At 39.3% G+C, this 26984-nt stretch overlaps 1 protein-coding gene and 5 non-coding genes across 6 annotated transcripts; 3 read left to right on the top strand and 3 right to left on the bottom strand.

Moving 5' to 3' along the window:
* Positions 1 to 3074: 3074 nt before the first annotated feature.
* Positions 3075 to 3146, bottom strand: trnag-ucc (transfer RNA glycine (anticodon UCC)). Its single transcript has one exon. It is a non-coding gene; the product is annotated as a tRNA-Gly (tRNA).
* An 842-nt stretch (positions 3147 to 3988) lies between these two features.
* Positions 3989 to 4060, top strand: trnad-guc (transfer RNA aspartic acid (anticodon GUC)). Its single transcript has one exon. It is a non-coding gene; the product is annotated as a tRNA-Asp (tRNA).
* Positions 4061 to 5061: 1001 nt separating this feature from the next.
* On the top strand, positions 5062 to 5133 carry trnad-guc (transfer RNA aspartic acid (anticodon GUC)). Its single transcript has one exon. It is a non-coding gene; the product is annotated as a tRNA-Asp (tRNA).
* Positions 5134 to 5220: 87 nt separating this feature from the next.
* Positions 5221 to 5292, bottom strand: trnag-ucc (transfer RNA glycine (anticodon UCC)). Its single transcript has one exon. It is a non-coding gene; the product is annotated as a tRNA-Gly (tRNA).
* A 1295-nt stretch (positions 5293 to 6587) lies between these two features.
* On the top strand, positions 6588 to 6659 carry trnad-guc (transfer RNA aspartic acid (anticodon GUC)). The gene has a single exon. It is a non-coding gene; the product is annotated as a tRNA-Asp (tRNA).
* Positions 6660 to 18269: 11610 nt separating this feature from the next.
* On the bottom strand, positions 18270 to 26732 carry LOC130222374 (gastrula zinc finger protein XlCGF8.2DB-like). Its single transcript, XM_056454960.1, has 2 exons — positions 26587 to 26732; positions 18270 to 19945 (listed from the first exon to the last, which is right to left on the bottom strand). Exons 1-2 carry the CDS (start codon positions 26669 to 26671, stop codon positions 19149 to 19151), a joined length of 882 nt encoding a protein of 293 aa, XP_056310935.1. The 5' UTR covers positions 26672 to 26732; the 3' UTR covers positions 18270 to 19148.
* Between the last annotated feature and the right edge of the window lie 252 nt (positions 26733 to 26984).

The raw sequence follows: 26984 nt of genomic DNA, 5'->3' as shown, positions 1-26984 counted from the left end.
ATAAACATGGTAGAAAAGCAGATGCAGTACTCAAATATACCTCTAAAGATAGTTAAAAATAAATTTACTTATCTTGGAGTTTGTATTACCCGCCAGTATAAACAGTTGTTTAAACATAATTTTGGAATGCTCTTGGAACGAACTAAGAAAGATCTCTCTAAGTGGTCACCTTTAAGGTTATCACTTATTGGGTGCATTAATTCTAATAAGATGACGGTCCTTCCGAAATTTCTATATCTTTTTCAGTCTGCCTCTTTTCATTCCTTTATCTTTTTTTAAATCTTTACATTCAGTCATTTCTACTTTTATTTGGAATGGCAAACATCCTAGGTTGAAGAAAGCGCACCTTCAAAAGCCTAGGTGTGAGGGTGGGATGTCTTTACCTAATTTTAAGTTTTATTATTGGGCAGCGAATATGCGTAATACACTGTATTGGTGGCATTATCATTTGCAGCCTAATAAACCATCCTGGGTAGATATGGAGATGCATGCTCACAACCAAATTTCTCTTCCGGCCCTACTTGCGGCTAAGCGGCAATTGATTTCTTACAAGCTTATAGATTGCCCAGTGGTAAAACATTCACTAAGGATCTGGATTCAATTTAGGTGGTCTTTTGGTTTTGATAGCTCCTCTCTTCTCAGCCCTATATCTCAAAATCCTTTTTTTCCCCCTGCAATGCAAGACAGTTCCTTTAGAAGTTGGTCCAATAAGGGGATAGTATGCTTTAAGGACCTTTTTATAGATAAAGTGTTTGCATCTTTTGATCAGTTGATGTCACACTATGGGTTGGTTAAGTCTGATTTTTTTAGAGTCTTGCAAATAAGAAATTATGTTAGGTCCCTTATACCTGACTTTCCTGTCTTGCCCTCTGGAAACCATTTAAATCCTTTTCTTTCCTGTAATATATTAGCTAAAGGCTCCATTTCTATGTTGTATAATCTACTTCTGAACCAGTCATCTTCCTTAACAGATAACATTAAGAGTGCTTGGGAAGAGGACCTTTGTTGTTCGATTTCGAATGATCTGAGGGATGATATTCTTAAAAAAATTCACTCATCATCAATGTGTGCCCGGCACTCTCTCATTCAATTTAAAGTAGTGCACAGAGCTTATATCTCTAAAACTAAATTAGCCCAAATGTTTCCTGGTACTAGTTCTCTGTGCAATAGATGTAATTGTGCTGAAGGCACTTTATTTCATATGTTCTGGACTTGTCCCTACTTAGAGCATTTCTGGAGGTTAATATTTGATTCGTTATCAGTGATTCTTCAGCACAAGCTAGAACCAGATCCACAGGTGGCACTGTTTGGGGTCACTTCAGAGGAAATACAGCTGCCTTCTTCAAAGTGTAAGATCATTGCTTTTTCAACTTTACTGGCACGTAGGGCTATTTTGCTAAAATGGAAGGATTCTCGTCCTCCTACTCATGCTCAGTGGATTAGAGAAACTATGTCATGCTTTTATTTAGAAAAAATCAGGTTTTCATTAAGAGGGTCGGAGGGGAAGTTTTTTAAGGTGTGGCAACCTTTTATTGATTATGTGGAAAATCTCAAATAATTAGATTTTGCTGTACATGGTTATATGTTTGTTAAAATTATTTATTTTTTTATTGTTATTTTTTTATTATTATTATTTATTGTTATTATTATTTCCTTGTATTTGTATTTAAACCTACATGTACAATTGCAACCATTACAAGTGCATATTTGTTTATTTTTGGCTAAAGTGAGCGCTATCCCGCTGTTGGGTTGGTATGGGTCTGGGGTTTGTATTGTTGTTTCTCATTTGAAAATTGAAAATCAATAAAAATATAAAAACCAAAAGTTGGCTGTTTTGTAATTTGTTTTAATATTAATAAAAACATACCTAGACTATTTAAGCTTAACGGCTATACGCTGCCAATGGCCATTAATAAATATTATTTTACTTTGTACTGGAGTATAATGTATGTTTTACAATAAAAACTAAATATAGCATGTCTCACTGTCATTTAAAACAATTCATAACACATCAGAACTGTAGACCTGCAGTGTGTAGCCTAAACTGTATGCAGGGGGTGTTGGTCAATAGCCTATAGCACATAATTGAACTAATATCTCCTAATAGCCTAAAATAGCCTAATTTGAGAGATTTAAAAAATAAAAGACACTTTAAAAAAGGAACAACACGCAAATCAACCATCTCAAAATGCACTGATCTACCCACACGTTATGGGACATCTTCACAAGAGTGGCGCCTGGCCATGTCATGTTACGGCAGCCAAAAAGAATACATTTGCTGGGAATATACTTAGAAGCCAGCTATGCTCACCACTATATTACCAACGCTTGTAGACATCCTCTCACAGAAGTGTAGAAAATGAAAGCTTTCGACCAAGGAGTTATTTGTGTGGGCGAAAAAAAAAGGTTGAGTATGGATCCCATCTCTTTCTGAAGTTGAGGTTGGATAAAGCGTTCGAAGGTACAACCTCATCCAAAAAATGGGAGGTCGATAATTTCACTCTGCAGTGGTGGAGTTCTCATCTTATGTCACCCAGTATTCACTGTAATGAGCTTCCCCCGGTTTGCATGTCATTGCAAGAGTTGACTGGATGCAGCTCATGAAAGGGCAAGCTGACATTTTGTGGAGTAAAAGCTGGGCAATGTGTAAGAATGAATGGCGTGCTTTGTTTGCTGCAAAACATGCTAATAACGTTCTCCTGTGTGATGCACTGTTCAAGCTACTACTGATGACCAGTCGAAGACTGATGAAGAAGCAAGAATCAATAATGAAGAAAAACTGTCCAAGCCCAGTTTTCTGCCCTCCTCTTGCTGTCAGCCAAGGTCTTTAGTGCCAGCACTGCAGACAATGCTGTTAAGACTGGATTACATTGCTGATCTGTGTGGGGGGAGAACGGGTTTTCTTTCTGCGCAGATCCTCGTTAGTATAGTGGACAGTATCTCCGTCTGTCACGCGGAAGACCGGGTTTCGATTCCCAGACGGGGAGGCCCTCCTTTGTCTTTTTCTTTTTGGCTGTTGCCTTTTCACAAGGTTGGCAACGGACTAAGTGATATATCCAGCAGCCAAAAGAAAATGCGTTGGCCGGGAATCGAACCCAGGTCAACTGCTTGGAAGGCAGCTATGCTCACCACTATACCACCAACGCTTGCAGATGCCTCTTGCCAGAAGAGCTCAAAAAGAATGCTTTCAACCATGGCCCTCTTTGTCTTGGTTCTGCACTGAAAAACATGTCCAGCATATGGATCCCAACCATCTCAAAATGCACTGATCTACCCACATGTCATGGCACATCTTCACAAGAGTGGCGCCTGGCCATGTAATGTTACGGCAGCCAAAAGGAATACATTTGCTGGGAATATACTTAGAAGCCAGCTATGCTCACCACTATATTACCAACGCTTGTAGACATCCTCTCACAGAAGTGTAGAAAATGAAAGCTTTCGACCAAGGAGTTCTTTGTGTGGGCGAAAAAAAAAAGGTTGAGTATGGATCCCATCTCTTTCTGACGTTGAGGTTGGATAAAGCGTTCGAAGGTACAACCTCATCCAAAAAATGCGAGGTCGATAATTTCACTCTGCAGTGGTGGAGTTCTCATCTTATGTCACCCAGTATTCACTGTAATGAGCTTCCCCCGGTTTGCATGTCATTGCAAGAGTTGATTGGATGCAGCTCATGAAAGGGCAAGCTGACATTTTGTGGAGTAAAAGCTGGGCAATGTGTAAGAATGAATGGCGTGCTTTGTTTGCTGCAAAACATGCTAATAACGTTCTCCTGTGTGATGCACTGTTCAAGCTACTACTGATGACCAGTCGAAGACTGATGAAGAAGCAAGGATTAATAATGAAGAAAAACTGTCCAAGCCCAGTTTTCTACCCTCCTCTTGCTGTCAGCCAAGGTCTTTAGTGCCAGCACTGCAGACAATGCTGTTAAGACTGGATTACATTGCTGATCTGTGTGGGGGGAGAACGGGTTTTCTTTCTGCGCAGATCCTCGTTAGTATAGTGGACAGTATCTCCGCCTGTCACGCGGAAGATCGGGGTTCGATTCCCTGACGGGGAGGCCCTGCTTTGTCTTTTTCTTTTTGTCTGTTGCCTTTTCACAAGGGTGGCAACGGACTAAGTGATATATCCAGCAGCCAAAAGGTAACGCGTTGGCCGGTAATCGAACCCGGGTCAACTGCTTGGAAGACAGCTATGCTCACCACTATACCAACAACGCTTGCGGACGCCTCTTGCCAGAAGAGCTCAAAAAGAATGCTTTCAACCAAGGCCCTCTTTGTCTTGATTCGGCTCTGAAAAACATGTCCAGCATATGGATCCCAACCATCTCAAAATGCACTGATCTACCTACATGTTATGGGACATCTCCACAAAAGTGGCGCCTGGCCATGTAATGTTACAGCAGCCAAAAGGAATACATTTGCTGAGAATATACTTAGAAGCCAGCTATGCTCACCACTATATTACCAACGCTTGTAGACATCCTCTCACAGAAGTGTAGAAAATGAAAGCTTTCGACCAAGGAGTTCTTTGTGTGGGCGAAAAAAAAAAGGTTGAGTATGGATCCCATCTCTTTCTGACGTTGAGGTTGGATAAAGCGTTCGAAGGTACAACCTCATCCAAAAAATGCGAGGTCGATAATTTCACTCTGCAGTGGTGGAGTTCTCATCTTATGTCACCCAGTATTCACTGTAATGAGCTTCCCCCGGTTTGCATGTCATTGCAAGAGTTGATTGGATGCAGCTCATGAAAGGGCAAGCTGACATTTTGTGGAGTAAAAGCTGGGCAATGTGTAAGAATGAATGGCGTGCTTTGTTTGCTGCAAAACATGCTAATAACGTTCTCCTGTGTGATGCACTGTTCAAGCTACTACTGATGACCAGTCGAAGACTGATGAAGAAGCAAGGATTAATAATGAAGAAAAACTGTCCAAGCCCAGTTTTCTGCCCTCCTCTTGCTGTCAGCCAAGGTCTTTAGTGCCAGCACTGCAGACAATGCTGTTAGGACTGGAATACATTGCTGATCTGTGTGGGGGGAGAACGGGTTTTTTTACAGCGCAGATCCTCGTTAGTATAGTGGACAGTATCTCCGCCTGTCACGCGGAAGACAGGGGTTCGATTCCCCGACGGGGAGGCCCTCCTTTGTTTTTTACTCTTTGGCTGTTGCCTTTTCACAAGGGTGTCAACGGACTAAGTGATATATCCAGCAGCCAAAAGGAAATGCATTGGCCGGGAATCGAACCCGGGTCAACTGCTTGGAAGGCAGCTATGCTCACCACTATACCACCAACGCTTGCAGATGCCTCTTGCCAGAAGAGCTCAAAAAGAATGCTTTCAACCATGGCCCTCTTTGTCTTGGTTCGGCTCTGAAAAACATGTCCAGCATATGGATCCCAACCATCTCAAAATGCACTGATCTACCCACATGTCATGGGACATCTTCATAAGAGTGGCGCCTGGCCATGTCATGTTACGGCAGCCAAAAGGAATACATTTGCTGGGAATATACTTAGAAGCCAGCTATGCTCACCACTATATTACCAACGCTTGTAGACATCCTCTCACAGAAGTGTAGAAAATGAAAGCTTTCGACCAAGGAGTTCTTTGTGTGGGCGAAAAAAAAAAGTTGAGTATGGATCCCATCTCTTTCTGACGTTGAGGTTGGATAAAGCGTTCGAAGGTACAACCTCACCCAAAAAATGGGAGGTCGATAATTTCACTCTGCAGTGGTGGAGTTCTCATCTTCTGCCACCCAGTATTCACTGTAATGAGCTCCCCCAGTTTGAATGTCATTGCAAGGGTTGACTGGATGCAGCTCATGAAAGGGCAAGCTGACATTTTGTGGAGTAAAAGCTGGGCAATGTGTAAGAATGAATGGCATGCTTTGTTTGCTGCAAAACATGCTAATAACGTTCTCCTGTGTGATGCACTGTTCAAGTTACTCACCACTATACCACCAACGCTTGCAGACGCCTCTTGCCAAAAGAGCTCAAAAAGAATGCTTTCAACCAAGGCCCTCTTTGTCTTGGTTCGGCTCTGAAAAACATGTCCAGCATATCGATCCCAACCATCTCAAAATGCACTGATCTACCTACATGTTATGGGACATCTTCACAAAAGTGGCGCCTGCCCATGTAATGTTACGGCAGCCAAAAGGAATACATTTGCTGGGAATATACTTAGAAGCCAGCTATGCTCACCACTATATTACCAACGCTTGTGGACATCCTCTCACCAAAGTGTAGAAAATGTCAGCTTGTCCTTGCCCAGCTCATGAAAGGGCAAGCTGACATTTTGTGGAGTAAAAGCTGGGCAATGTGCAAGAATGAATGGTGTGCTTTGTTTGCTGCAAAACATGCTAATAACGTTCTCCTGTGTGATGCACTGTTCAAGTTACTGCTGATGACCCGTCGAAGACTGATGAAGAAGCAAGGATTATTAATGAAGAAAAACTGTCCAAGCCCAGTTTTCTACCCTCCTCTTGCTGTCAGCCAAGTTCTTTAGTGCCAGCACTGCAGACAATGCTGTTAGGACTGCATTACGTTGCTGATCTGTGTGGGGGGAGAACGGGTTTTCTTACTCTGCAGATCCTCGTTAGTATAGTGGACAGTATCTCCGCCCGTCACGCGGAAGACCAGGGTTCGATTCCCTGACGGGGAGGCCCTTCTTTGTCTTTTACTCTTTGGCTGTTGCCTTTTCACAAGGGTGGCAACGGACTAAGTGATATATCCACCAGCCAAAAGGAAATGCGTTGGCCGGGAATCGAACCCGGGTCAACTGCTTGGAAGGCAGCTTTTTTATAATTTAATTTATAACAAAAATTAAAAACAATTACATTCAGGTAATAATACATGTACATTATATAAAGCCATTTGAACATATATATTCCCACATAAAAAGTCTTTTTCAAATACATCAATCTTGTCATTCGTGTTACAATAATAGAAAAGAGCATTAAGCAGTACAGACATTTTTCTTTTAAACAATTTACACACAGATATTTTGCCATTCTTTTGTTTAACAGCATTCCTTCTATTCCATATCACAATTCTTGCAACTGTTAAAATGAAATTTATGAACCTTGTATTTTTACCTTCTGTTTTACAACCAAATAAAAATAATGTTTCCCATTCCTCATCAACAACCTGTTTTTCAATCCCCATTTCATTTATCATTTCTTTAATTTTTCCAATAAAACATTCTAACTCTTTGCATTTGAAAAACAAATGTAGTATACCTTCATCTTCTTCATTACAAACTTTACATCTTGCATCATTTGCCAAACCTATTTTACACAATCTCATTTCACTTAATAAACAGTTTTGCCTTAAAATATAATCAAAATTCTCTAAAACTGGACTTTTCCACCAAGCTCTCAAATTTTGCCATATTTCCTTTGTTTCGATATTGGGATATAATCTTTTCCAGTACTCTTCTGCTTTGGGTATAACAAACACGTCTTTACATAAACATGAATAGAACATCTTCAGTATACCATCTTTGAAAGCATATTGATTTTCTTTAAAGTTAATCACCCTTCCTTCATCGCTGTGCATATCCAGATTATTTTCTATCATTTCTTTCCATTCTTTTGGTATATTGTTTTTCAAGTTATTCAATTGATTTTCAATAACTCCTTTAGTTTCGTTTTCATAGTTTTCTATTATTGCATCTTTTATTACTTGCACCTGTACATAACCAGGTATCACTTCATATAAAATATCTTTAATTTGCTTTATTCCTGCATAATACCATTTCTTATAAAAAATAGTGTAATTCCCTTTTTAAATGTAATCATTTAAAAACAGCGGTTGCTTTAAAATCTCTTCTTTACTACATGTACAATCAATATGCTTTCTAAAATCTCCCCATGCCTTGATAACTTCTTTATAGAATTCTGGAATCCCATTCATCATATTCTCTTTGGGCTTCATCCATAATATATATTCTTGCATTTCCCCACATTTATTTTAAAAATATGTAATCGCATCTTTCCATACGTGTTTTTCTTCTTTCCAGTATTTATTTACAGTTTTTATTCTTATGCTTTTCATGCTGATGAGTGGATCGATTAAACCTAACCCCCCTTCTTCTACTTTACCAATTATGGTATCATAAGCTATCTTGGAAGGTTTCCCGTCCCATATAAAATCTAATACAATAGCTTTTATCTTCTTATATACACTCATTGGCAAACTCACTGTACCTAAAACATACCACATTTTTGATAAAAATAAGGAATTTAAAACTAAAACTTTCCCCTTTAAAAACAAACCTCTTAATTTCCAGAAATGTAATCTTTTTTCCATTCCTTTTAAAACTTCCTCCCACACTAAATCCCTTGTTTCATTTTCATTTTCACCAACCCTTATACCTAAAATCTTCATATTGGTTTTCTCCTCTTTAAATTGGATTTTTTCTGGTAAAACCTTTGTTTTTCCTATTCTCATGTATTTCGTTTTTTCCTTATTAATTTTTGCTCCTGTTCCTTTACAATATCTGTTTAAAATTTCCTCTGCTTTCTCAATACTTTTAATATCTTTTACTATTAAAGTTGTATCATCAGCATATTGAAATATTTTTTGTTCTAACTCAGATACAAGTGTGTATAGTAGTGCTGACATTGGACACCCTTGTCTTATCGATCTTGTTACTTTAAAATCTTTAGTTAAAAAACCATTTACTTTTATACAGCTTGTTATATCTGTATATAAACATTTTATCCATTGTAAATATCTTTTTCCAAAACCAAATCTCTCCATTACATTCATCATATATTTGTGTTCCACTCTATCAAAAGCTTTTTCCAAATCTACACTAATTATATATCCTGTTTCTTTTTCCTCTCTCATATACCAGATTATGTCTCTTATATTGTTTATGACATCCGTTATGTCTCTTTTTAGAACCGCATATGCTTGATTTGTTTGGATTATGTTTGGTACAACTACTTTCAATCTGTTAGCTAAGACTTTTGCTAAAATTTTATAGTCTGTGTTCAGCATACTTAAGGGTCGGTAATTTTTTAAGTCTTCCTTGTCTCCATTTCTTTTATAAATCATTTCACCATTCCTTTTTTCATACTATTAGTTAACTCCCCTTTTTCATAAATATCACTGTATATTCTATTTAAAATAGGACTTAAAACATTTTTAAAAACTTTATAAAACTCAACTGGTAGTCCATCTATTCCTGGACTTTTCCCATTTCTCAACTGATCAATAGCTGTTTCTATTTCTAAATCTGTAATCTCACTCTCGCACATTTCCTCGTCCTCTTTATTTATTTTTACTGTTATTTTATCTAATAAGAAATTTTCATCATTTAAAACGCTGGTTACTGACGTAACTGTGGTTCTATGACTTAGTGGAAGACCGCCAGAGGCAGTGCTGAAAGCACTAGTGGAAAACCCCTCACGCTCGCGCCTGATCGAGAATCGAATAACAAGCTGTCACCTCGTGACTTGTGACGTGCCCCAAGCTATAATAACCCTTTAGCACGTCACTTCCATCTCTTAGATCATTCTCGCAATACCGAGTGACCAGAGACTCTGGCGGTCTTCCACTAAGTCATAGAACCACAGTTACGTCAGTAACCAGCGTTCTATTTCCTATCGTTCCAGACCGCCAGAGGCAGTGCTGAAAGCACTAGTGGAAGACGAATACCTACGCAGTCACGAGGAATCCTTTTCTGAAACTTCCGGACAGGCAGACAACACTGCAGCACACACTGCCGGCAAGGGAGTCACATTTAGTCTGTAAAACCGTGAAAATGTACACGATGAAGTCCAGGTTGCTGCTGCACAAATTTCAGCAAGCGACACCCCTTTGAATGCCGCCCAAGAAGTTGCCATGGAACGTGTAGAGTGGCAATGAACAGATGATGGGGCAGGTAGTCCTGTAGACTCATATGCATGTAAAATAGCTTGTGTCACCCAATGTGCCAGTCTCTTTAGAAAGTGCAGCACCTTTGCGTACATCACTAAAACAGACAAATAACTGGTCCGTTTTACGCCAGACTGCTGTTCTGTCAATATAAGCCCTCAGGGACCTGACTGGGCACACCTCCAACTGTATGCCATCCCGATCTGATGGTAGCGCAGCCAACACAATAGGTGAATTCGTGAATTGTGGAGACAAGATCTTGGGCAGAAACGCTGGATTAGGCCACAATGAAACACTGCTAAAATCAGCACTCCAGCGCACACAATGGTCACTCACTGACAATGCATGAAGTTCACTCACACGCTTTGCCGTTGTAACTGCCAAGAGGAATGCAGTTTTGAATGACAGCCACTTAATATCAGACTCCAAAATTGGCTCAAATGGTGGTTGACACAGGGAATGCAGCACCATACTTAAATCCCATGTTGGACTCCGAACCACTCTTGGAGGACATAGATGATTTACTCCTTTCAAGAAGGCAGCAATCAGCTGGTCAGATCCGAGTGAAGAAAATCCGAGCTCAGCACGGTGAGCCGACAAAGCTGCAACATACACTTTAAGTGTTGATGCAGAACGTCCAAGCTCAAAAAGGTGTTGCATGAAGTCTAAAATGCATCCTACTGAACACTGTAAGGGATTAATATCACGGCTGGAACACCAATCACAAAATACCTTCCACTTACACAAATACAACTTGCGAGTAGATGCAGCACGCGCATTCAAAACAGTGTCCCTGGCCCTTTGTGAACACTCCAAGAGAGGCCTGGTGGTCCTAGAGGCCATATCCACAGTTTCAGCCTGTTTGGATGCTGGTGCCATACTCTCCCCTCCAACTGACACAGCAAGTCTGGTCTGTTCGGCAGGCGACAAGGTGGTCCTATTAACACAGAGAGAAGAGTCTGAAACCATGGTCTTGCAGGCCAATGTGGAGCCACTAACAACAGATGGTGTTTGCGGTCGCGAACCCGGCAAATTGTTTTCCAAATTAGTGGTAGTGGGGGAAAAGCATACAAGATCACGTCTGGCCAGTTGTGAGCCAACGCATCCATGCCCAGAGATCGTGGTTCGTCCATCAGAGAGAACCAATGAGGACAGTGAGACGTTCGGCTGTCTGCAAACACATCCACTACAGCAGTCCCGTAGGTCCGCCATATCATTTGTACGACATCTGGGTGAAGACTCCAATCTCCCTGTGACACCCTGCCACGAGACAGAGCATCTGCAGCATGATTGAGTCGTAATGGTAGGTATGCTGCCCGTATTGAAAGCAGATTGGTCTGTGCCCAAAGTAGTAGATGGTGAGCTATTCGAAGCGCATTCTGTGACCTTGTGCCTCCCTGATGGTTTATATAAAAAACAGTCACCTTGTTGTCCGTTCGCACTAAGACATGTTTTCCCCTGAGAACAGTCTGAAAATGCAAAAGTGTAAGGAACACCGCTGTTAGTTCCAAAACATTTATGTGCGCTGTGCGCAGAGTCCCTCTCCAGGTGCCATTCACTCCCCTCTTGCGCCAGACTCCCCCCCAGCCAAGAAGACTTGCATCTGTCCTTATGACCTCCCAATGTGCAGGTGGAGGTCCTAGGCGAACCCCGGAGAGAAGGAACTGCTGCTGAGACCAAGGTGCTAGGGCTCGCATGCAGCGGGCTGTGACTTTGATCTTCGTGTATTTGTCTCGTATTGGACAAAGGCGTTTTTTTATGAGCCATCGCTGAAATGGCCTGAGCCACAACAACCCGAGCGGCACCACTGTTGTTGCTGCTGTGAGCTTCCCCAAAAGTCTCAAGAGAGTCACATAGCACTGATTGCGGCCAACGCGTAGCCTCTTTATAGCTCCCAAAATTGACTCTATTCTCTCTAATGTCGGGCAAGCCGACATTATGACAGAGTTTAGAGCAAGGCCTATAAAGCTGGTTGACTGCGATGGAATAAGCTTGCATTTTCCCCAGTTCACTGCTATCCCCAGAGTTGTGATGTGTTGCAATAGCTGATGAGCATGATCCAGTGCTTGCTGAGGTGATGCTGCACAGACAAGCCAGTCGTCCAGGTATGGCATCACCCTTATGCCAGCCCTCTGGAGTGGTTCCAATGCTGCCTGGACGAACTTTGAGAACACTCTCGGTGCCAATGCTAGGCCGAATGGCAGAACCCTGAACTGAAATATTTGGCCGCCCGTGGCAAATCGAAGAAACTGTCTGTGATTTGGAGCAATTGGAACATGAAAATAAGCGTCTGTCAAGTCGATTGTCACAAACCAGTCTTGTGGCAGGATGGCCTGCAGTACATCTGCTGTACGTAACATTCTGAATGGCAGGAACTTGAGAAAACGATTCAAGTGTCTTAAATCTAAGATTGGGCGAAACCCGCCCTCTTTCTTTGGAACCAGAAAGTAAATGGAAAAAAATCCCCCGGGATGAACTTGGGGATCGACATGTTCTATGGCACCTTTGCGCAACAACACCTGAACTTCGTGCGCAAGTGCCTGTGCCTGACGTGGATTGCGAACAACTGTCTGTCTCATGCCGATCTGAACAGGGGGTCGACAGCGAAACTGTATACGGTATCCTCTTGAAAGGGTGGTCAAGAGCCACTGGTTTGTTGTTATTGATCTCCAATGACTCAATTGACTTTCCGTGAAACAGCCCACTGTCGACATATGTGCGTCAACGCTCTCGAAAACGCTTTTCAGTAGAAATGGGGGGGCGACGTTGGTAACCTGGGGTTCGAGCCAGTGTCTGATGTCCGCGTGGTTGGGTCCCACCACGTTTGGGGGGTGGAGGTGGTGGAGGAGCAGGCTGAAAATTTCGATGATGGACACGTGGAGCGGACCTATAGTTGGGTTTTACACCAGCATTATGAAAACGAGCACCAGCGGGTGCTGGAGGGAGCCTGGTCCCAGACGCAGTCCCCACATGACGGGACCGACTTTCGGATACCGACACACGCCGGTCTAACGCTTCCTGTGCTGCTGGCCCAAAAATTTGGCCAGGTACCAAAGGTAATTTTCGCAAATTGTTTCTACAGACCTCTGGCAATGGGGATTGGGCCAACCAAACTTGCCGTCTAGCTTGCACAAAGCTACCTAAAGCAGTTCCACAGTGATTAGCAATAATACCCATGGTCTGTAACATAAGATCAGTTAGGTCTGTCGTTAACTGATCAGAAGAAGTTTCTTTCAGAGAGGTGTGTAGAGCCACAAGCATATGTGCCAAAGAATTAGAGACACGGCCAAGACTCGCTGTAGCATTGTATGCACGAGACAGTAACTCATCAGTGCGTCTACACTCAGCATTGGGACAGCGTACATTCTCACGAAGTGCCTCATCAGGAGATATAATAAGTGCCGCCACACTAGCTTCAATAGGTGGCATGCTACAAAGCCCTACTGTTTCTGGATCTTGCATTGAGGCCAGTGTTCGGGCTACCTGATCTGGACGTGTAGCCTTTGTTGAGTTTTGCAATGCAGACACTAATACAGATGTAAAATCATTACACTGAGGCATTGTAAAGGATTTTCCTTGTGTACGACGCAAAAACATATTCTCAGAGCCCATTGCTGGTTGAGGGGGATCTAGATTAATACGTGCGAGCATGGCTTTTAGCGTGCTCTCCAGGGATGTAACAACTGAAGATGACTCTCCTGACTTTTCAGATATCGTCTCACTACCAGAATGCTGTGATGGCTCGGCATGCATATTATCCGCAGCATTCGACGCAATGTCTGGGAATGTTTCAAAAATTGAGTCAGAGGCAGCCACTGACAACACATCTAAATCCTGTCCTGTGTGTCCGGATGTCAACTGTAACTTAGGCTGAACATCCTCTTGTGTCGACAGCGGTTCATCCGTTTTAGACTGAACTTTTGCCAAAAGTGGCAGTAACAGTTCCACTGTAGAAGTCAGCTGATCAACTTTGCGTGATAGATTAGATGACTTAGTTTTCTTGATCTTCCTTTCTGTTTGGCATGCTTGCTTACGTTTACGATCAACTGCGGTGTCACTGGATAATAGTAAAGCATTACCCAATTCGGATTCTAAACCCGCTAGCCGAGCGCGACGTGCGGCGAGCGGCATAATAGAGCATTCCGGACACGGATCCGTCATAGCTTCTTTAAGATGATTCACACCCAGACACGCTGGACATTGATGGTGCCCGTCCATAATATCCATAATATTAGGACATGTAGTACACTGAAGTGAATCCATTTTAATCGGCTCACCCCCTGAAGACGATCAATCCGAGTTTGTTAATTCACGCTGCGTTTAAGCTCATACACGCTCTCAGCCGAGGCAACCAGGGCGTCCGAGTGTATTTTTCCGCGGAAGTGTTCAACCTTGCCGGCATCCAGCAGATTGAAAAAACACTTGCGTGATGCAACCAGTATCCCGTGATCGTTGTGAGATGGCTATAATCCAGTGATCCGTGTATGGATCGATGTGATGTGATGTGATGTAATGTAGACGAAACAGCTCGCGATATATCCTGAAGACCTCTTCAGCAGCAAGCTGCACAGATTATCGTCTAGTTCGACTCAAACAAGCGAGAATGAGAAAGAGATGGAAGTGACGTGCTAAAGGGTTATTATAGCTTGGGGCACGTCACAAGTCACGAGGTGACAGCTTGTTATTCGATTCTCGATCAGGCGCGAGCGTGAGGGGTTTTCCACTAGTGCTTTCAGCACTGCCTCTGGCGGTCTGGAACGATAGGAAATAGAACTACTACATTTTCTGTAAATAATTCCTTATAAAATCGTCTAGTTTCCTTTAAAATTCCCTCTTTGTCCTCTACAGTTTTCCCATCTTGTGTTTTTATACATTTGATTATAGCTGCTCTCTGTCTTGTTTTTTCTAATTCATAAAAGTATTTTGTACTTCTTTCTCCTTCTACAATGTCTTTAGCTCTGCTTCTAATAATTACTCCCTTACACTTTTCTTCTTCGATTTTCTTCAGCTTTTCCTGTAATTCTATTATTTTGTCAACATTTATCCCATTTACTTTACTCATTTCTTCATCCCATTCTTTTCTAATTTGATTTTCCTTGAATTTTTTTGCCTTTTGTCTTTTTTCTAATATATTTATTGAGTATTCTTTTATTCTATTTTTCAGATTATCCCACCATAAACTTGTTTCTGTTTCAAACATTTCATCATTCACACTATTGATTATTATATTTTCTATTTCCATTTTATACATTTCTATTTTGAACAACTCAGTGTTGAGGATCCACACTCCTGGTCCTTTTTCAATCTCATTAAAATTCATCGTTATCCATATAAAATCGTGATCACTCTCACTATAGGTTTTGTAGAAAACTTTGTTAACATATTGTACTTCTTTCTTCTTACATAAAAACAAGTCAATTCTACTTTGCTTTAAAATCCTATTTACAATTTGTCTTCTTGAATATTCTCTTTTCACACCATTTTGCTCTCTCCATACATCTACCAAATCACATTTCCTCATTAAATTCTGTAGTTCATTCCTTCCTCTGTCTGTTCTAAAATCCATTGAGTCATCTATATCTATTCTTTGCATGGCAATATTAAAATCTCCTAAAATAAATATGTTTTCATTCTTATCTATTAACTTATCTAGTTCCTTATAAAAGTTATATTTCTCCTTTTCCTCATTTGGTGCATGTATGTTGCATACTCTAAAACTTTTCCCATTATACATAACTTTTACAATTATAATTCTTCCATTTGTGTCTTTATAGTCTAATTCTACTTTTTCAAAAATCCCTCTTTTTATCAAAATTGCTACCCCTCTTTTCTTTTCTATAACTCCATTACTAAATATTTCCCCATTTCACAATTTTCTCATCTCATTTTTAATCTCATCTTCCCACTTTGTCTCTTGTAAACATAATATATCACATTTTTTTGTCAAACACTTTAATCTTTCAAACTTTTCACATTTTGACAATCCTCTTACATTCAGTGATACCACACATACATTACTCATTAGGATAATTATTGGATAAACCAATAACCACCATTCATTCTGAGTCACTGTCACTTAAACAAATGTTTCTTGCATCTCCTTTTTCAAATTTTTTCCTTTCTATTCTTTCTTTAATCTATTCTCTTCTCATTTTCTGCCGTTGTAGAACCGGTTCAATGTTTAAGCCACTTTTACATCTTGATTTTAAATCTTTTATCTTTTTTCCTTTTTCTTTCCAGTCCATAATTCCCCCTTTCAAAATCCATTCCTCTTACCTCATTTAGTGCTCTTGTTTCATTGTCCTCAGTCCTTTTCTTCTCCTGTCTCTCTTCATTGTTTAGTTCTATAGCGCCTTCATCATATTGTTCTTCATCAAATTGTCCATTATTTGGTTCTCCTTCCTCCTCGTTTGCTCCTTCTCCCAGTTCCATTCCTTTATCCTCTTCCTCATATCTGTCCTCTTCTGTATTGTTTTCTTCTCCAGTTTTGTCCTCCTTCCTTTCTGTTGCCGTATTATCAAGTGACACTTGTATTTCCATCCTTTCCATTTCCTCCTCTTTTTCACAGTTACATCTTGTCGATGCCCTCTCGCAGCCCTGGCACTGCAGAACTTCGCAGTCCCGCACATAATGCCCCTGCTGAAGACATCTTCTACATGTGAACTTTGGGCAGTCTTTCTTCTCATGCTCTGTACTGGAGCAAAGTCTGCACATTTTCAGTTGATTATCATGAATCACTCTGAAATATTGTATCCCTTCTTCTGTCACAAAGCCAACATTGTATGGTAAAGATTTAACTTCTTTGGGAAATTTTACCTTCACAAAGCGTGTTCCGTCTGCCACCATTGTTCCCGGATGATATTTTCTTCTTATTGGAAGTATAGGAGTTACTCCCAAATTACTGAGTTTTTGTTGTATCTCCTCATCCTGTATGTAACTGGGCAAGTTCAGAAAAGATACCATTTATAGTTGAGTTTTCAATTTCTCTTACCATCATTGTTAGTGTGGCTTTCTTCTTGTAGTCTCTTTGATATCTTGCTTGCTTCTTTAGTTTGTTCAGCATTTGTTGTTTCTGACTTAAATCCTTCCTTTGTCCTTCAATATTCTTTTCGCTTTCAAAACTTGCATTTGATTGTAGTTCTCCTTTCTTTTCTTGACCACCTCCTTTTCCTTCTTTTTTCTTTGAGACAACTGTTGCCCATGTCTCCTTGCTGTTATCTCCATTATCTTCATTTAGAGTCCTTTCAATCCTGTTTGTAGCATTTCCTTGTTCCCTGTTCCTTTTTCCATTTTTGTCCTGTCCATTCTCTTTCTCCGTTGTGTCCATTTTGTTGTTTTCTAACCCCAAAACAGTGTTACTGTTTGGGGTAGTAAAAATAATCTTTAACTGAAAAAACAATTAAAGTAAACTTTGTAATACAAAAACTAAAAATAAAAAACAAAACTGCCAAAATGGAAGAGCCTCTCTCTTACTTCTGCCACCTCACACTTCCTGCTGTGCAACAACTCTAACTTACACTAGAGAACATTTCCAGGGTGGTATGGCCGTAAACGAGAGCAGCTGTCAAGAGTTGGCTATTTAAAAATAGGAGCAGCACCAGGAGCTGCGCGCAGCTTAGCTTGCATTGACACAGCACCAACAGAAACAACGCCCTTGTCCCCTCATTTGTTCACCTGTGTTTTTTTGTCCCACCCCTCCCAAATAAAATGAATGCGAGAAAAGATAGCAGCAGCAGAGCTGTGACACGGGGAAGTGTATTCGCTGCCAAATGAAGGAATTCACAAATCTTACAGCACCTGGTAATCCCAGGCGGTCTCCCATCCAAGTACTAAGCAGGGCCAACCCTGCTTTACTTCCGAGTACAGATGAAATCAGGCATGTCAAGACAAGGCAAGTTTATTTATATAGCACATTTCAAGTATAAGAGAAATAAAAACAAATAATAAAAATGGCAACAAAAAAACAGATAAAATGTGTTATAAAAGAATGAAAAAGAAGAGAATAGCATAATATGTGCTATCATACAACATAGCAAGACATAATAGTTCGATCTGTCGGACGTAGCACAGTGCTCATTCAGTAAAGGCACAGCTAAACAGATGTGTTTTCAGTCTTGATTTGAATGTGTCTAAGTTGGAGCACATCTGATCATACTGGAAGCTGATTCCAGCAGTGAGGGGCGTAGTAGCTGAAAGCCGATTCACCCTGCTTTGACTGAACTCTTGGAATTTCTAGTTTATGTGATCCTAAAGATCTGAGGGATCTGTTAGGTTTGTATTCAGTGAGCATATCTGTAATGTATTTAGGTCCTATGTGATTAAGTGATTTATAGACCAGTAATCCTGACTTTAAAAGGAGCAATGTCATTTATGACATTCTTAACTTTAGAGTTAAACAAATCAAGGAGAGAATCAACAGAGTCTGCAGATATACTTGGTGCTAGCGATATGGCCTTCATAAACTGCTCACTAGTGTTCTCATTTATGCATCTCTTTCTGACAGAGACCTGTCTTTAATAGCTGGAGTGATCAATATATCAAAGAAAATACAGAAATGATCAGTGCAACATCCTTAACAACAGTCGATGAAATGCCTGTTGATCTAAAAGTAGATCAAAAGTGTGTCCATGATTGTGTGTGGGTCCTTGAACATGCCGAGTCAGGTCAAAAGTGTTAAAAACAGTCATCAGTTCTTTTGCAGCATTGATTTCTGAATTATCAATGTGAATATTAAAATCCCCAGCAATAGTAAAATAGTTGAATTCAGAGGTTACTATTGATAACAGCTCTGTAAAATCATCAATAAAAGTTGGAGAATATTTTGGAGGTCTGTAGATAATGATCCATGACCCTTTAGTGCCATGCTCAGATATTCAAAAGACAAATAGTCACCAAATGACACTTGTTTACACTCGTAGACATCTTTAAACAGGGCAGCGATGCCTCCACCTCTCCTATTGGCTCTGCAAACCCTCAAAAAGTCAAAGTTTAAAGGAGCTGTTTCATTCAGAACTGCTGCGCTACAACTGTCATCTAGCCATGAAGAATGTTCAGTGTGTCTCTTTGTAACCATTTTCAGGAGCCACTAAACTAGGTCAGAGGTCACAGAGACCTTAAGTGGAATTGAAAAGCTGAGGACTGGAAGCAACAGTTTCTATTGTTACTTTGCAATGCAGTGAACTGCGAAACTTGCATTTCCGGTCTGACGCATTCGCATGCGTATGAACGGAAGTCTATGGGGAGAAAAGTCCAGTGTGACCGCGGCTTAAGTGAAAGTAATTGGTTTCTCTCCAGTGTGGATCCTCATGTGTAGATTAAGGGATGATGATTGGCTGAAACTCTTCCCACACTGAGTGCATGTGAATGGTTTCTCTCCAGTGTGGATCCTCATGTGTTGATTAAGGGATGATGATTGGATAAAACACTTTCCACACTGAGTGCAAGTGAATGGTCTCTCTCCGGTGTGGATCCTCATGTGGTGATTAAGGTGTGATGAGCAGTTAAAACTCTTCCCACACTGAGTGCATGTGAACGGTTTCTCTCCAGTGTGGATCCTCATGTGTAGATTAAGGGATGATGAGCGGATAAAACTCTTCCCACACTGAGTGCATGTGAATGGCTTCTCTCCAGTGTGGATCATCATGTGTTCATTAAGGTGGGATAATTGGCTGAAACTCTTCCCACACTGAGTGCATGTGAATGGTTTCTCTCCAGTGTGGATCCTCATGTGTTGATTAAGGGATGATGATTGGTTGAAACTCTTCCCACACTGAGTGCATGTGAATGGTTTTTCTCCAGTGTGGATTTTCATGTGTTGATTAAGGTTTGATGATTTGTTGAAACTCTTCCCACACTGAATGCATGTGAATGGTTTCTCTCCAGTGTGGATCATCATGTGAATCCTAAGATTGCCGTTTCTTCCAAAACTCTTTCCACACTGAGTGCAGGTGAAATGATTCTTGTCTCTCCTTTTCAAAATACCATCAGACTGTGAATGAGCGTTTTCCTTAATTTTGACATGATGTTCCTCCTCTTTCCTTCCTCCATTCTCTTCAATTAGGTCTGAAATAAATAAATAAAACATTAGTTTTCATTAAGTCTTAAAAACTCTCATCAAAAGCTGAAAAGTGAAAAGACACTGGAAACATTGGCTACACACACTGTAATTTTGATGCACATTAAATGTAAAATAAATCAGATCATATTGTGTTTGGTCCACATTTAAGCAGATTCAATTCAATTCATCTTTATTTATTTATCTAGTGCTTTTACAACGTAAATTGTGTCAAAGCTGCTTAACATAGAGGTTGTAGTAATTTGAAACTGTGTCAGTCCAGTTTTCAGAGTTTCTTACATAATTGATCATAAAAGTTATTTTGGTCATATTGATAAGACACAGATTTGAAAGCTGTAAATGGGCAATTTTTATTCGTATATATTCATAATTTCAACAAAATGTTTTTCTAAATATTGTAAAGAAGACAGGGAATACTTGTTCATTCTGTGCCTGACTGGTAAACGCATCAGAAAAAAAGTTCTGGGGTAACAGCTAAACAAACAGATAATGAACAGATACTGAACAAAATATAAAAAACTCAATACACTCTGGACAAATTTACTCCCTTGTCGTTATATTCATGGCTGTTTTTTTCTCCATAGGCCTCTATTAAAACAAAATTTTTTTGATTGCAAAGCCATGACAGCATATAATCATGCATTTATGATAGTTGGCGTTTTCTGTTATGACAGTCAACATTGTTTCATTGGTCTCCACCCATGGGACAACAAAAAGGAAATGGGTGAGAGTATAAAGAAAGAGTGGGAGAGTTGAAGAGGGCAGGAATATGTGGTGTGTGTCGAAGAAAGAGAAGTTGACTGAACTATTGCAGTGAGAGGAAACGAGTGGAGAAACCGGGTCGAGACGAGCAGTGTAAACTTAACGACTGGCTGTGAGAAACAAAAAGTAAAAGTACGTATCAAAGCAACAGAGCAAAAACCGCTGTCTTGTTACTGAAGTGCTTGTGACGTCTGTGAATGAGTGCGTCACCAAAGACTTCAGTGCAGTGTGTCCTGAACAAAATCAACTTACCGATTTATCTCGCTGGCATGGAGTCAGCTGCCGAAACCATTATTTTTCCCCGTTTTCAAATCTGATGAATCTGCTGGCCTGAAATCATTTGTATTTTTACCTTTCACTTTCATTTGAGTTATACGGGCTGAGGGTTTTGTGTTTTATTGTGATTATTGTTATATTGTTTGTTTTGGACTTGCGATTGGAGCGGCGGTTTAATATTGCTCTAATCCTAAATACTATTACCTTAAACCTACACTACCTACACTGGAAAATAAGTGTTTAAGTGTCGGAGTCTAGCTATTCTGAGCATAATTCAACTTGAATCAGGATGAATATAGGCCGAAGCAACTGTAGGGTGGCGGAATTCCCTACTAGTCTCCATGCTAATTTTAACCCCAGAGCGCAAGCTGCATCTAAGAAAGAGACGGCTCCCGCGAGGGATAACAGTGCGGTCCTTCAAGCTATTGATGCACTAAAGGGTGACTTGATTGCTAAAATTAAAGAAAAGGCCGTTGCACACTCAGTTGTCCATAATGGGGAAGCTTTGTAGTAAAACATCAAAAGCTGTTCAAATTTATTTGTTTTATACGTGAGGTTCCACATGGTAAGCTAGTTAAAAATGGGAGTAGCTGGAAGTGGATGCAACTTTACATGCAAAGTTTCAATATTGTGTTGTTTCGTGTTTATAAGTTTATGTGCGATCACCTGTTTGTTTGTTTTTTTTCTCTTTTTTTTCTTTTTGCTCTCTCCCCCAGACCCCCTACATACAAAACCCACAGATACCTTTCGGATGCTTCTGATAAATGTTTTCGACATCCCTCCATAAAATGTGTGGAGTAAAGACAAACTTTATCAGTTGGAATGTGCGGAGGCTAAATCACCCAGTGAAACGAAACAAGGTGTTCGCATATCTAAAGTTAAAATCTGATATTGTATATCTACAGGAGACACATCTGTTGCAAAAAGACTATTATAAACTTAATAGAGGAGGCTATACACAGATATATCATTCTAACTTCAATAGCAAAAGTAGGGGCGTTGCTGTACTCATACATAAGAATGTACAGTTTGTTATGGAGTCAAATGTGTTGGATAAAAATGGCAAATACAGAATAATGCAAACTTTTAACATGTCTGTGGTCCTGGCCAATGTGTAGGCTCCTAATTGGGACAATGTACAATTTTTAAGTGATTAATTTTCTATTTTTCCTAGTCTCGACACATAATTTAGTTTTAGGAGGTGATTTAAATAGTGTTTTGCACCCAATTTTGGACCGTTCTAGCTCTTCGAGTAATACATTAAGTCAGCCAGCACAATGTATCAACTCCTTCCTTCAGACATATGATGTAAGTGACCCCTGGAGATTTAAATATCCATACTCCAAGCAATTTTCCTTCTATTCACCTGTGCTTCAAACCTATTCCAGGATTGACCATTTTCTCCTCGACAAGCAGTTACTTCCCTTAATGTCAGAAGTAGAGTATGGTAGTATTGTTATTTCGGACCATTGTCCAGTCTCACTACAGCTATGTTTTCCAGGCAATGTAATCCCCCAACGTACGTGGTGGTTTAACTCAAGAATCTTGGCAGACGACGATTTTGTAAAATTTATTGATGCTCAAATTGATTTCTTCCTTGAGACAAACAAATCCCCAGAGATAAGTTATAGCATCCTATGGGATACTCTGTAAGCATTCATAAGAGGACAGATTATTGCATATCAAGTTAGTGCAAATAAAAGAATGTTAAAGTGGCTTACAGAGATTATGAATAAAATTAATACAATTGATCAGCTACACTCAACATCACCTTCCAAAGAGCTCCATAAGACTTCTTCTGCAAACAGAATATTACTCCTTGACAAGTGAAAATGCAGAGGATCTCCACATAATGGATACAAAGTCAATCTAGCAAAGAGTCTCCTTTTCCCTATCAGTGATAGAGCACAGCAAATGTCCTTCCAATCCTTTCCATTTTCAGTACGTCCTGATAAATTTGTATGTCTGGGTGTGAGTGTGACATGCAAATATAAGGATTTGTTCAATAATAATGTAAAACGACATTAGACAAAGCCAAACGAGACATGACGCAGTGGTCAACCCTTCCTTTATCTTTAGCTGGGAAGATCAATTCCATCAAAATGAAAATACTACACAGATTTCTGTTTCTATTTCAGACCGTGCCTGTTTTTATTCCCAAGTCATTTTTCAAGGAGTTGAATAATTGTATTTCTACATTTCTCTGGGATAAGAAAACTCCTCACATAAAAAAGAAATTCTTGGAAAGAAAGAAGGAAGAGGGTGGATTGGCAATGCCAAATTTCCTATACTATTATTGGGCGGCCAATTTACACAGACTGATATTCTGGTTTTCCAACATCTGTAATGATGAGGCCCCACTGGTTACTGATGGAACAGCACACGTCTAATCCAGTGTCTTTACACTCACTACTTTGTGCTTCGATTCCATTGAGTAAACAATATTCTACGAATAACCCAGTTATTAATGGATCACTCAGAATATGGTCACAATTCAGACACTTTAATAAAAAAGAAGCATTGCCTTCTGCTCCCATTTTGTTAAATCCATTATTCCCTCCCTCTCTTATAGATTCAGCATTCCAATTATGGTCTAGGAAGGGAGTTAACCGTGTTAAGGACCTGTTTAAAGATGGCATATTTAGACACAGAACAGACATTGAGATTCCCCAGTCAAATTTTTTAGGTACCTTCAAGTCCGTAGTTTTGTTAAAAAAACATTTCTCTCCTTCACTGAACCGACCAGAAGCATGCTGGATAGATGAATTGGTAAATATGGACCCATATTAAAGGGGTATGATGTCCATGTTATATGAAGTGATCCAAAGAGCTGCCTCCCCTTCCCTAAATCGTATAAAGCAAAAATGAAAAGACGAACTGGGACTAGAAATATCAGATACAGCCTGGCAATATGCCATCGAACTGATACACTCATCTTCTGTATGTATTAGACATGGTCTTCTTCAGTTTAAGGAGCTTCATAGGCTTCACCTATCTAGGAGCAAGCTGGCAAAAATGTATCCAGGGTCAGATTCATTTTGCCCCAGATGTGGTTTGGAGCCAGCAGATCTGAGTCATATGTTCTGGGGATGCCCTAGATTACATAAATTTGACCGATATTTTTAGATCATTTTTATCTATATGTAATAAAGATATGGATCCTAATCCTTTAACCTCAATTTTTGGTAGAGTGCCAGAAGAAATGTACCTGTCAGCTAATCACATAGAAATCATTGTTTTTTCTTCACTATTGGCCGGACGCCTGATTCTTCTCAGGTGGAAAAAAACAAACCCGCCATCCCACAAACATTGAATATTAGAAGTGTTATCACATCTTAAACTCAAGAACCTTAAGTACACCATCCGAGGCTCTACAAAAAAGTTTTATGAGGTTTGACAGCCTTTCCTACATCGAAAGCTCCTCACTTAACCTCCTTTCTGAAACGGGGCCCTGATCTCATATGCTTTTGTTTTAGAACTTCAGTTGCCTAATGGAGAAATGACAAGGAATAATAAACGGCAGAAAACGGTCACATTATTTGCTCTATAAACAAGTGTGTTCATGACTATACATACATAGAAAAACAATAAAATTAGAAAATATGACTTTGCAACATCAAGCAGCTTTAGGCATGGGCCAGTATAAGATTCTGACGGTATGAAAACCTTAAATAAAAATATCACAGTTTCACAGTACTGTGATTACTGCTCTTCTTTTTAAATGTCTGGGTAAAAACCAAACACTTTCTTTCTCTTTGAACATAATATATTTTCACTTGATAAACTTGGAAAATATTTTGGAGCAGTAAACATGTCAGGCTGAGTAATTCAAATGAATCATTGACTTCTGCTGTCTTCATTTGTTTCATAAACACAGATTTCTTTACAATTTAAAACGGCATCTTTGGATATCTTTTCTGCTGGAGAAACTGCTGTCCTGAAAAACTTAAAACAAAATGAAAAAAAAAAAAACATAGGAACGGTACAGCAGAAAATATTTGCGGTTTTAAAACCTCGACATTTTTTAAACTGTGGTATACCTTGAAAACTGTTATTGTCCCATGCCTAAGCAGCATAAAACTGTTTTTAGGATCTAAAAATTAATTCTTTAAAAAAAGTCTCTAGCAAAAAGATTCCAATGGCTTGAAGAATATGGTCAATACTGACGAACTTTACACTCAAATGTTTGCATATCAGCAGCATGCTGTAATCCATTTCTTAAACAGCAAAAGTCATTTTTAGACTAGTTTGTTGGCCAGTTGTAGTCAGTGCAATGCTAAACGTTATTGTTCCACTATAATTTGTTCATTTTGTCTTACGTCGTCCCACAGCAACATCATATAGTTTAGAATACTGTACAATGTTTTATAATAATTAATTATTTTAGTGTCTATTACATTCAGCATATTTAATATTGGGGGCATCCACGCTTTCTGACATACTGTAAACCAGGGTTTCACCTGGTTTTGCTGGTTTCACCAAGTTAAATTTAAGTCTTTTTAAGACCATTATGAATGAAATTTTAGACTCATAAAGGGCTAAAGGCTAAGAAATTTTTTAAATGGCCCAGATGGAAAAGACTTTTAATTTGCCCCATCAAAATAATATTTTAATTTAATAATACAATAATAAATTAATAATAAAAAAATAATACTTTAGATAATATTTAAAATCTTTTGCTAAGAAATGAGTAAAAACAAGCAAGCTTTACTCATATCCATACACTTTTTCCAAAATAACCTTTATTTAAATAAAAAAAATAAACAAATGTTTTAAAAACTATAATAAACTAAATCTATGCACAACAATCTGTCCAGGTCGATGTCCTCAGCAGTAAATACATGGAGCACGTTTAAACAAATGTTATTGTGAGGATAATAATTAAACTATTATGATAAATAGAGTTAAAATGACCTTTTTGAATAAAAAGTTGAAAGTGTTATTGAGATAGATTGTTGGTGATTGTATGGGTTTTGGCCAGATTGGCTAGCAAAACATGAACAAAGGAAAATGAAGACTTGTTTAAAAAAATGTAAGTCCTACAACACAATATTTCAGTAAATTTAAGACATTTTAAGACCCCGCGGAAACCCTGTTTAAACACAATAGCCCTGGTAATTAGTTATTATAATAATGATGTAATTCTACATACTATCTGTGAGAAGTAGTAACAACTAATAGAAACAAGTTTAAACCCATAAAGAAGTTGTAATTGTGATCAACGTGACATATGCAAATGGAAAGTGTTAAGCCAACACTATCACTGTATTGTCAGCTCAGTTAAACTTTTTTTTTATTTAATGTTTTTGTTTACTTTATATAGTGCAACAAGAAGAACAAGAAAAGCAATAACCTTAAGAAGGTAGAGAAAATGGGAGACTAATAATACATAAAAGAATGACAAAAGACACAAGAACAAGTAACAGGAAAGAAGCTCATTCCTGTCTTTCAATGAGTGCTTATGTGCATTTAGGAGAACTAGGCAGCACACTCAGGGCTGCAAGATGGATTTAATTTAGTTTTCTTATTATTAAAATATATCTGAATGAGGATCAAATGACTGAGTTGGTCTTTGAGAATTAAAACCAACCTGTTTGTTCCTGCAGATCTTCCTGTTTGACTCTGAATGTTTCTTCAATCTTCACATCTTCACTCTCCTCTTTAATAAACGCCATCTTTATAACAGTGTGGAGATCAGTCGCTTCAGCAGGAGTTTTTCTCTGTGTTTGGACACTTTATCCTGTTTAAAATGAATAAAACAATGAGCAGAAACAAAATAACTTCTCTTCAACACTTGCTTCAACAGTTTCTTTTAATGAGAGTAATTAACAAAAAGAAATAAGGTAAAACGTTTCTTTAAAACATATATTCTGTTAATTTATTCAAACAATAGCCCTCGGTTACTGAGAATAAAATAGTACTACGTTTTATAAAGGGTTAAAATAATATGATAGGAGCAGGAACACAATTTAGCACAGGGTTAAAAAC

The sequence above is a fragment of the Danio aesculapii genome, chromosome 4 (assembly GCF_903798145.1).
Source record: "Danio aesculapii chromosome 4, fDanAes4.1, whole genome shotgun sequence".
NCBI classification, from domain to species: Eukaryota; Metazoa; Chordata; class Actinopteri; order Cypriniformes; family Danionidae; genus Danio; species Danio aesculapii.
This window is presented reverse-complemented; position numbering and strand designations above follow the sequence as displayed.